The following is a 12,119-nucleotide window of genomic DNA, read 5'->3' as shown; positions in this document are numbered from 1 at the left end:
TAGTGTGCCCCATACCCTGCCCCTTAGTCTGCCCCATAGCTCACCCCATAGCACGCCATACCTCCCCCATAACCCCCCATACTGTGCCCCATAGCACCCCATAGTGTGCCGCACACCCTGCCCCATAGCGCCCCACATCCTGCCCCATAGCGCACTCTATACCCCCCACCATACCCTGTCCCATACCACCCATACTATGCCCTATAGGCACCCCATAGCGTGCCCCACACTCTGCCCCATAGCGCCCCAAAGCGCACCCCATAGCGCCCCACATCCTGCCCCATAGCGCCCCATACCCCCACCATATCCCCCCCATACCACCCATACTGTGCCCCATAGCACCCTATTACTGTGCCCCATAGTGCCCCACATCCTGCCCCATAGCGCCCCACATCCTGCCCCATAGCGTGCCCCATAGTGTGCCCCCATAGCGCCCCATACCCCCACCATATCCCCCCCATACCGCCCATACTGTGCCCCATAGCACCCCCATAGCGTGCCCCATAGCGCCCCACATCCTGCCCCATAGCGTGCCCCATAGTGTGCCCCATAGTGTGCCCCATAGCGCACTCTATACCCCCACCATATCCCCCCATAACCTCCCGTACTGTGTCCCATAGGCACCCCACACTCTGCTCCATAGCACCCCACACCCTGCCCCATAGCGTGCCCCACAGCGCCCCATAGCGTGCCCCATAGCGCACTCTATAATCCGACCCATTACCTCCCATACGCTGCCCCATAGCGCCCACACCCTGCCCCATAGCGCCCCATAGCGTGCCCCATAGCGCCCCACATCCTGCCCCATAGCGTGCCCCACAGCGCCCCATAGCGTGCCCCATAGCGCACTCTATACCCCCGACCATATCCGCCCCATACCTCCCATACTGTGTCCCATAGGCACCCCACACTCTGCCCCATAGCGCCCCACACCCTGCCCCATAGCGCCCCACATCCTGCCCCACAGCCGCCCTTCGTGGTGACGCTTGACGAGCTGGAGCTGATCCACTTCGAGCGGGTGCAGTTCCACCTCAAGAACTTCGACATTGCTCTATAGAGCTTCAATATAGCCCCCCCACACCCTGCCCCATAGCGCCCCACACCCTGCCCCATAGCGCCCCACACCCTGCCCCATAGCGCACTCTATACCCCCACCATACCCTGTCCCATACCACCCATACTATGCCCCATAGGCACCCTATAGCGTGCCCCCACACTCTGACCCATAGCGCCCCATAGCGTGCCCCATAGCGCCCCACATCCTGCCCCATAGCGTGCCCCCATAGTGTGCCTCATAGCGCCCCATATCCCCACTATATCCCCCCCATACTGCCCATACTGTGTCCCATAGCACCCCATACTGTGCCCCACATCCTGCCCCATAGCACCCCATAGCGTGCCCCATAGCGCCCCACATCCTGCCCCATAGCGTGCCCCATAGTGTGCCCCATAGCGCACTCTATACCCCCACCATACCCTCCATACCTCCCATACTGTGTCCCATAGGCACCCCACACTCTGCCCCATAGCACCCCCACACCCTGCCCCATAGCGTGCCCCACAGCGCCCCATAGCGTGCCCCATAGCGCACTCTATATCCGCCCCATACCTCCCATACTGTGGTCCCATAGGCACCCCACACTCTGCCCCATAGCGCCCCCATAGCGTGCCCCACACTCTGCCCCATAGCGTGCCCCATAGCGCCCCACATCCTGCCCCACAGCCGCCCTCGTGGTGACGCTGGACGAGCTGGAGCTGATCCACTTCGAGCGGGTGCAGTTCCACCTCAAGAACTTCGACATTGCTCTATAGAGCTTCAATATAGCCCCCCACACCCTGCCCCATAGCGCCCCACACCCTGCCCCATAGCGCACTCTATACCCCCACCATACCCTGTCCCATACCACCCATACTATGCCCTATAGGCACCCCATAGCGTGCCCCACACTCTGCCCCATAGCGCCCCACATCCTGCCCCATAGCATGCCCCATAGTGTGCCCTCATAGCGCCCCATACCCCCACCATATCCCCCCCATAACCTCCCATACTGTGTCCCATAGGCACCCCGCACCTCTGCCCCATAGCACCCCACACCGTGCCCCATAGCGCCCCACATCCTGCCCCATAGCGTGCCCCATAGTGTGCCCCATAGCGCCCCATACCCCCACTATATCCCCCCCCATACTGCCCATACTGTGTCCCATAGGCACCCCACACTCTGCCCCATAGCGCCCCACATCCTGCCCCATAGCGTGCCCCACAGCGCCCCATAGCGTGCCCCATAGCGCACTCTATATCCGCCCCATACCTCCCATACTGTGTCCCATAGGCGCCCCACACCCTGCCCCATAGCGCCCCATAGCGTGCCCCATAGCGCCCCACATCCTGCCCCATAGTGTGCCCCATAGTGTGCCCCATAGCGCCCCATACCCCCACCATATCCCCCCCATACTGCCCATACTGTGCCCCATAGCACCCCATAGCGTGCCCCATAGTGCTCCACATCCTGCCCCATAGTGTGCCCCATAGCGCTCCACATCCTGCCCCATAGCGTGCCCCACAGCGCCCCATAGCGTGCCCCCATAGCGCACTCTATACCCCCACCATATCCACCCCATACCTCCCATACTGTGCCCCATAGCACCCCATACTGTGCCCCATAGCACCCCACACCCTGCCCCATAGCGCCCCACATCCTGCCCCACAGCCGCCCTTCGTGGTGACGCTGGACGAGCTGGAGCTGATCCACTTCGAGCGGGTGCAGTTCCACCTCAAGAACTTCGACATGGTGCTGGTGTACAAGGACTACGGGCGCAAGGTGACCATGATCAACGCCATCCCCGTCGCCTCGCTCGACCCCATCAAGGAGTGGCTCAAGTACGGGCGCAGACCCATGGGGGTGCCCCCCCTCGGACCCATAGATGGGTCCCCAGTGGACCCATAGATGGGCTCCTATTGACCCATAGATTGGTCCCTATTGACCCATGGATCCATTCCTATTGACCCATAGATTGGTCCCTATTGACCCATAGATTGGCTCCTATTGACCCATAGATTGGTCCCTATTGACCATGGATCCATTCCTATTGACCCATAGATTGGTCCCTATTGACCCATAGATTGGCTCCTATTGACCCATAGATTCCTCCCCTCAGACCCATGGATCCCTCCCCAGCGACCCATAGATGGGTCCCCATTGACCATGGATCCATCCTCAGTGACCCATAGATTGGTTGTTATTGACCCATGGGTGCCCCCCCTCGGACCCATGGATCCCTCCCCAGCGACCCATAGATGGGTCCCCAGTGACCCATGGATCCATCACCAGTGACCCATAGATTGGTTCCTATTGACCCATAGATGGGTCCTATTGACCCATGGATTGGTCTCCATTGACCCATAGATTGGTCCCTATTGACCCATGGATCCATCACCAGTGACCCATAGATTGGTTCCTATTGACCCATAGATTGGTTGTTATTGACCCATGGATCCGTCCCTATTGACCCATAGATCCATCCCCAGCGACCCGTAGATTGGTTCCTATTGACCCATAGATTGGTTGTTATTGACCCATGGATCCGTCCCTATTGACCAATAGATCCGTCCCTATGGACCCATGGATCCCCCCCTCGGACCCATAGATCGGTCCCCAGCGACCCATAGATTGCCTCCTATTGACCCATAGCAACATCACGAGTGACCCATAGATCCGTCCCTATTGACCCATAGATTGGTCCCCATTGACCCCATGGATCCATCCCTATGGGTCCTATGGAGACATCCCCATTGTCCCATAACCCCCCCATTTCCCCCTCCCCCCCCAATCCCCCCACACCCCCCCCATCCCCCCCCCCTAAACCCCCCACCCCCCCCCATATACCCTCTACAACCCCCCCCATCCCCCCATAACCCCCACACATCCCCCCCATACCCCCCTATAACCCCCCCACCCCCCCCATATCCCCCCCTCCTCCCATTTCCCCCCACCCCCCATCCCCCCCACCCATATTCCCCATCCCCCCCCATTCCGCCCCCATATTTACCCCCCCATTCCCCCCCTCCCCCCCTGTCTGCCCCATCCCCCCATCCCCACATTCCCCCCTCCCCCCCATATCCCCCCCATATCCCCCCCTCCACCCCAACCCCCCCTCCCCCCCATATCCCCCCTCTCACCCCATACTCCCCCCCCTTTACCCCATCCCCCCCATATCCCCTCCCCCCACCTCACCCCCCATATCCCCCCATCCACCCATATCCCCCCTCCCCCCCATCCCCCCCCTCCCCCCCCATATTCCCCCCTATATCCCCCCCTCCCCTAATATTTCCCCCCCCTCCCCCCTCTATTCCCCCCCATATCCCCCCATATCCCCCCCCATATCCCTCCCCATCCCCCCCCCACATCCCCCCATATTTCCCCCCTCCCCCCCCCATATCCCCCCCCTATATCCCCCCCTATATCCCCCCTCTTCCCCCATCCCCCCTCCTCCCCCATCCCCTCCCATATCCACCCCATATCCCCCCCTCCTCCCCCATATCCCCCCCTCTGCCCCATTTCCCCCCTCCCCCCTTATATCCCCCCCCCTCCCCCCCATATCCTCCCCATTTCCCCCCCTCCCCCCCCTCCCCCCCCCCCCCCGCTCACCGCCCCTCCCCCGCAGCTCCTGTGACCTCAAGTACACCGAGGGGGTGCAGTCGCTCAACTGGACCAAGATCATGAAAACCATCGTGGACGACCCCGAGGGCTTCTTCGAGCAGGGGGGGGTGGAGCTTCCTGGAGCCCGAGGGAGAGGTACCCATGGACACCCCATAGAGACCCAGAGAGACCCAGAGAGACCCATAGAGACCCATAGAGACCCAGAGAGACCCATAGAGACCCATAGAGACCCATAGAGACCCCATATACACCCCATAGAGACCCATAGAGACCCATAGAGACCCATAGAGACCCATAGACACCCCATAGAGACCCATAGAGACCCATAGAGACCCATAGAGACCCATAGGGACCCATAGAGACCCATAGAGCCCCATACAGACCCCATAGAGACCCATAGAGACCCATAGAGACCCATAGAGACCCCATAGAGACCCATACAGACCCATAGAGACCCATAGAGACCCCACGGACACCCCATAGAGACCCATAGAGACCCATAGAGCCCCATAGAGCCCCATTGAGCCCCATTGAGACCCCATGGACACCCCATAGAGACCCCATGGACACCCCATAGAGACCCATAGAGCCCCATAGAGCCCCATAGAGACCCCATGGACACCCCATAGAGACCCATAGAGACCCATAGAGACCCAGAGAGACCCATAGAGACCCATAGAGACCCCATAGAGACCCATAGAGACCCCATGGACACCCCATAGAGACCCATAGAGACCCATAGAGACCCATAGAGACCCATAGAGACCCACAGCGACCCATAGGGAGCCATAGGGAGCAATAGAGCAGAGGCAGCGCAGCCTGGGCAGCACTATACCGCCCCCTGGTGGATGCGCAGCGGCGCGCTGCTGGAGCCTGATGTAAACCCCATAGAGACCCATAGGGACCCCATAGAGACCCCATAGAGACCCATAGAGACCCATAGAGACCCATAGAGACCCCATGGACACCCCCATAGAGACCCATAGAGACCCCATGGACACCCCATAGAGCCCCATAGAGACCCATAGAGACCCCATGGACACCCCATAGAGACCCATAGAGACCCATAGGGACCCATAGAGACCCATAGAGACCCATAGAGACCCATGGACACCCCATAGAGACCCATAGAGACCCATAGAGACCCCATGGACACCCCATAGAGACCCATAGAGACCCATAGAGACCCCATGGACACCCCATAGAGACCCATAGAGGACCCATAGAGACCCATAGAGACCCCATGGACACCCCATAGAGACCCATAGAGACCCATAGAGCCCCATAGAGACCCCATGGACACCCCATAGAGACCCAGAGAGACCCATAGAGACCCATGGACACCCCATAGAGACCCATAGAGACCCATAGAGACCCCATGGACACCCCATAGAGACCCATAGAGACCCATAGAGACCCATGGACACCCCATAGAGACCCATAGAGACCCATAGAGACCCATGGACACCCCATAGAGACCCATAGAGACCCATAGGGACCCATAGAGACCCATAGAGACCCAGAGAGACCCATAGAGACCCCAGAGAGACCCATAGAGACCCATAGAGACCCAGAGAGACCCATAGAGACCCATAGAGACCCATAGAGACCCATAGGGACCCAGAGAGACCCAGACAGACCCAGAGAGACCCATAGAGACCCATGGACACCCCATAGAGACCAATAGAGACCCCATAGAGAGCCATAGAGACCCATAGACACCCCATGGACACCCCATAGAGACCCCATGGACACCCCATAGACACCCCATGGACACCCCACTGACACCCATTGACTGCCATTGACCCCCATTGACTCCATTGAGACCCATTGCAACCCATTGACTTCCATTGCGACCCATTGACCCCCATTGACCCCCATTGACTCCCATTGACCCCCATTGACTCCCATTGACCCCCATTGACCCCCATTGACCCCCCATTGCGACCCATTGCGACCCATTGCGACCCATTGACTTCCATTGACCCCCATTGACTCCATAGACCCCCATTGACCCCCATTGACACCCATTGACCCCATTGACCCCATTGACCCCCATTGACCCCCATTGACCCCCATTGACTCCATTGACCCCCATTGACCCCATTGACCCCCATTGATCCCCATTGACTCCCATTGAGTCCCATTGACCCCCATTGACCCCCATTGACCCTCATTAACCCCCATTGACTCCCATTGACTCCCATTGAGCCCCATTGACCCCCCATTGACCCCCATTGACTCCCATTGACCCCCATTGACCCCCATTGACCCCCATTGACCCCCATTGACACCCATTGACTCCCATTGACCCCCATTGACTCCCATTGACCCCATTGACCCCCATTGACCCCCATTGACCCCCATTGACCCCCATTGACCCCCATTGACCCCCATTGCGACCCACTGCTGCCCCACTGCTGCCCCACGCGCAGGGCAGCGACGCCGAGGTGGGCGACTCGGAGTCGGAGATGGAGGACGAGACCTTCAACCCCTCCGAGGAGGACTACGAGGAGGAGGGAGGAGGACAGCGACGAGGACTACTCCTCCGAGGCCGAGGAGTCAGGTGCCGTGGGGCGCTGTGGGGGCGCTATGGGGCGCTATGGGGCTCTATGGGGCGTCTATGGGGTCTATATGGGGGCTCTATGGGGTCTATATGGGGCTCTATGGGGTCTATATGGGGTCTACATGGGGGTCTATGGGGCACTATGGGGTCTCTATGGGGGGTCTATGGGGATCTCTATGGGGGTCTATGGGGCTCTATGGGGTCTTTATGGGGCTCTATGGGGTCTATATGGGGTCTATGGGGGTCTATATGGGGGTCTATGGGGTCTCTATGGGGGGTCTATGGGGGTCTATGGGGCGTCTATGGGGTCTATATGGGGATCTATGGGGCTCTGTGGGGTCTCTATGGGGCTCTATGGGGTCTACATGGGGGTCTATGGGGCTCTATGGGGTCTACATGGGGGTCTATGGGGCTCTATGGGGTCTCTATGGGGGTCTATGGGGGTCTATGGGGTCTATATGGGGTCTATGGGGGTCTATATGGGGGTCTATGGGGCTCTATGGGGCGTCTATGGGGTCTATATTGGGGTCTATGGGGGTCTATATGGGGTCTATATGGGGCTCTATGGGTGTCTATAGGGCTCTATGGGGCTCTATGGGGCTCTATGGGGTCTATATGGGGGGTCTATATGGGGGTCTATATGGGGGTCTATGGGGGCTCTATGGGGGTCTATATGGGGTTCTATGGGGATCTATGGGGTCTCTATGGGGTTCTGTGGGGGTCTATGGGGTCCTTATGAGGTCCTATCGGGCCCCTATTGGTCCCCAGCCGGGTCCCTATGGATCCCATTGGATCCCATTGAATCCCATTGGATCCCTATGGGTCCCTATGGGTCCTTATGGGTCCCTATGCGTCCCTATGGATCCCTATGGGCCCCTATGTATCCCTATGGGTCCCTATGGGTCTCTATGGGTCCCTATGGGTCCCAGCCCTATTCCCTCCCCATTCCAGAGTATTCCAAGGAGTCGCTGGGCAGCGAAGAGGAGAGCGGCAAAGACTGGGATGAGCTGGAAGAGGAGGCCCGCAAAGGTGGGGGGCAATGGGGGGCAATGGGGGGCAATGGGGGGTAATGGGGTAATGGGGCAATGGGGGTAATGGGGTAATGGGGGTAATGGGGGTAATGGGGCAATGGGGGGCAATGGGGGGCAATGGGGTAATGGGTAATGGGGGCAATGGGGGCAATGGGGTAATGGGGGTAATGGGGGGTAATGGGGGTAATGGGGTAATGGGGGGCAATGGGGGCAATGGGGGGCAATGGGGTAATGGGGGTAATGGGGTAATGGGGGGCAATGGGGGCAATGGGGGTAATGGGGGAAATGGGGCAATGGGGGGTAATGGGGGCAATGGGGGTAATGGGGTAATGGGGTCAATGGGGACCCAATGGAGGCAATGGGGGTCCATTGGGGTAAATGGGGCCATTGGGGTCAATGGGGCCATTGGGGTCAATGGGGACCCATTGATGCCCCATTCATGCCCCCATTGCTTGCCATTACCCCCATTGCCCCCCATTGCCCCCCATTGCCCCCCATTGCCCCCATTGCCCCCCATTGCCCCCCATTGATCCCCATTGACCTCCATTGATCCCCATTGACCTCCATTGATGCCAATTGCCCCCATTAATGCTGCCATTGCCCCCCATTCCCCCATTGTCCCCCATTACCCCTATTACCCCATTGCCCCCCCATTACCCATTGACCCCATTAACCCCATTACCCCCATTGCCCCCCATTACCCCCATTGCCCCCCATTGCCCCCCATTACCCCATTACCCCCATTACCCCATTACCCCCATTACCCCATTACCCCCATTACCCCCCATTACCCCATTACCCCCATTGCCCCCCATTACCCCATTGCCCCCATTACCCCCATTGCCCCCATTACCCCCATTGCCCCCATTACCCCCCATTACCCCATTGACCCCCATTACCCCATTACCCCATTACCCCCATTACCCCCCATTGCCCCCCATTGCCCCCCATTGCAGCCGACCGCGAGAGCCAGTACGAGGAGGAGGAGGAGCGCGGGCGCGGGCGCAAGAGGAAGGCCCCGGGCGGGCGCCGCGGCAGCCATCGCCCCCCCCCGGGGCCCCCCAAGAAGAAGAGGAAGTGAAGGGGACCCCCCCATTGGGGGTCAATGGGGTCCCATTGGGGTCCATTGGGGTCCTATTGGGGTCAATGGGGTCCTATTGGGGTCAATGGGGTCCTATTGGGGGTCCTATTGGGGTCAATGGGGTCCTATTGGGGTCCATTGGGGTCAATGGGGTCCATTGAGTTCAATGGGGTCAATGGGGTCCCATTGGGGTCCATTGGGGTCCATTGGGGTCAATGGGGTCCCATTGGGGTCCATTGAGTTCAATGGGGTCAATGGGGTCCCATTGGGGGTCCATTGGGGTCCATTGGGGTCAATGGGGTCCCATTGGGGTCCATTGAGTTCAATGGGGTCAATGGGGTCCCATTGGGGTCCATTGGGGTCCATTGGGGTCCATTGAGTTCAATGGGGTCAATGGGGTCCCATTGGGGTCCATTGGGGTCCATTGGGGTCAATGGGGTCCCATTGGGGTCCATTGGGGTCAATGGGGTCCTATTGGGGACCATTGGGGTCCATTGGGGTCAATGGGGTCCTATTGGGGACCATTGGGGTCCATTGGGGTCAGTGGGGCCCCATTGGCGTCAATGGAAGGGGAATGGGGTGGGGGGGGAAATTGGGGGACGGGGGGGGGGTCCTCTCGGCGAAATTTGGGCGATTTCCTTGAAATTTGGGGGGGTTTTCCGTGAAATTTCGGGGATTCCCTTGAAATTTTAGGGATTGCTTGGAAATTTGGGAGGATTCCTGCGAAATTTGTGGGGTTTTCCGTGAAATTTTGATGGGTTTTCCGTGAAATTTTGGAGATTTCCTTGGAATTTTGGGGGTTTCCTTGAAAATTTGGGGGTTCTCTTGAAATTTTGAAGTTGTTTTGTGAAATTTTGGAGGTTTTCCTTGAAAATTTGGAGATTTTCCTTGAAAATTTGGAGGTTTTCCTTGAAATTTTGGAGGTTTCCTTGGGATTTTGGAGGTTTTTCTTAAAAATTTGGAGGTTTTCCTTGAAATTTTGGAGGTTTCCTTGGAATTTTGGAGGTTTTCCTTGAAATTTTGGAGGTTTTTCTTAAAAATTTGGAGGTTTTCCTTGAAAATTTGGAGATTTTCCTTGGGATTTTGGAGGTTTTCCTTGAAATTTTGGAGGTTTTTCTTAAAAATTTGGAGTTTTCCTTGAAATTTTGGAGGTTTCCTTGGAATTTTGGAGATTTTCCGTGAAATTTTGGAGGTTTTCCTTGAAATTTTGGAGGTTTTCCTTGAAATTTTGAAGTTTTTTCCGTGAAATTTTCAGGGTTTTCCTCAAAATCTGGGGGTTTCCTTGAAATTTTGAAGTTTTTTCCGTGAAATTTTCGGGTTTTCCTCGAAATCCGCCGTTTTGCTTGGAATTTTGATGTTTTTCCCTTGGAATTTCGAAGGTTTTCCTCAAAATTTGGAGGTTTCCTTGAAATTTTGAAGTTTTTCCGCGAAATTTTCGGGTTTTTCCTCGAAATCCGCCGTTTCCCTTGGAATTTTGATGTTTTTCCCTCGGAATTTGGGAGGTTTTCCTCAAAATTCAGAGATTCCTTGGAATTTTGAAGTTTCTCTTGAAGTTTTCGCGTTTTTCCTCAGAATTCCGGTTTTTCCTTGAAATTTCCAGATTTTCCCTCAAAATCCTGGCCATTTTCGGAGCTTTCCTTGAAATTCGGGGGATTTCCACGAAAATTTGAGGTTTTCCTGGGAATTTCGATGGTTTTCCGTGGAATTTGGGGGTTTCCTGTAAATTTTGACGTTTCGCCTTGGAATTTGAAGTTTTCCGTGGAATTTTGGGGATTTTCTCCGGATTTGGGGCTGTTCCATCCAAAGTTGGGGCTTTTCCGTGAAATTTCGCCATTTCCTTGCGTTTTTTCGGGGGGGTTTCATCAAGATTTGGGGATTTCCCTCAAAATCCTGCAAAATTTGGGGGATTTCATCAAAATCTTGCCATTTTCCTCAAAATTTGTGAGAAAAATTTGTGTTTTTTGAAAATTCTGAAATTTTTTGAAATTTGCAGGGCTTTCCCTGAAAATTTTGGGGTTTTTATCAAAATTTGGGTTTTTCCCCCAAAATCCCAACGTTCGCTCGAAAATCCTGGGTCTTTTCCTCCAAAATTCCGCTTTTTCCCTCCAAATTTGCGTTTTCCCTTCCAAATTTCCCCTTTTCCCTCAAAAATTTGCTCATTTCGGAGGGGGACCCCAACCCCCCCCCCCTCCACCCCCCCCTTTTGGACCCCAAACCCCGCTTTTTTCGACCCCAAACCCCCCCTTTTGGACCCCAAACCCCCCTTTTTCGACCCAAAACCCCCCTTTTTCGACCCAAACCCCCCCCTTTTTTGACCCAAAACCCCCCTTTTTTGACCCAAAATCCCCCTTTCTGACCCCAAAAACCCCCCTTTTCTATTGTTGAGCTCTATTTATCGGCAATGGGCCCCCCCCCCCCCGCTTTGTGTTGGGACCCCCCCCCTGTTGGGGTCCCCCCTTTGGGGTCCATTGAGTCCCATTGGGATCCATTGGGATCCATTGGGGTCCATTGGGATCCATTGGGGTCCATTGGGGTCCATTGAGTTCCATTGAGTCCCATTGAGGTCCATTGGGATCCATTGGGATCCATTGGGATCCATTGGGTTCCACTGGGATCCATTGAGTCCATTGAGTTCCATTGGGATCCATTGGGATCCATTGGGTCCCATTGAGTCCCATTGGGTCCCATTGAGTCCCATTGGGTCCCATTGAGTCCCATTGAGTTCCATTGAGTCCCATTGGGTCCCATTGAGTTCCATTGAGTCCCATTGGGTCCCATTGAGA

At 56.6% G+C, this 12,119-nt stretch overlaps 2 protein-coding genes across 2 annotated transcripts in view; one reads left to right on the top strand and one right to left on the bottom strand.

Moving 5' to 3' along the window:
• Window positions 1-9,414, top strand: part of SUPT16H (SPT16 homolog, facilitates chromatin remodeling subunit) — a 48,494-nt gene extending 39,080 nt beyond the window's left edge. The window contains 7 exon segments of the mRNA XM_065664307.1: window positions 2,709-2,878; window positions 4,663-4,759; window positions 4,761-4,793; window positions 7,094-7,177; window positions 7,179-7,224; window positions 8,176-8,253; window positions 9,212-9,414. Coding sequence (XP_065520379.1) covers window positions 2,709-2,878; window positions 4,663-4,759; window positions 4,761-4,793; window positions 7,094-7,177; window positions 7,179-7,224; window positions 8,176-8,253; window positions 9,212-9,336 — 633 coding nt within the window. The 3' untranslated portion in view covers window positions 9,337-9,414.
• Window positions 9,415-9,726: 312 nt separating this feature from the next.
• Window positions 9,727-12,119, bottom strand: part of LOC136006271 (chromodomain-helicase-DNA-binding protein 8-like) — a 54,359-nt gene continuing 51,966 nt past the window's right edge. Inside the window, 1 exon segment of the mRNA XM_065664308.1 lies at window positions 9,727-9,807. Within this exon segment, the coding sequence (XP_065520380.1) occupies window positions 9,727-9,807 (81 nt within the window).

Source organism: Lathamus discolor, unplaced genomic scaffold (genome assembly GCF_037157495.1).
Source record: "Lathamus discolor isolate bLatDis1 unplaced genomic scaffold, bLatDis1.hap1 Scaffold_135, whole genome shotgun sequence".
NCBI classification, from domain to species: domain Eukaryota; kingdom Metazoa; phylum Chordata; class Aves; order Psittaciformes; family Psittacidae; genus Lathamus; species Lathamus discolor.
The sequence above is the reverse complement of the archived record's forward strand: the minus strand, read 5'-3'. Positions and strand labels throughout refer to the sequence as shown.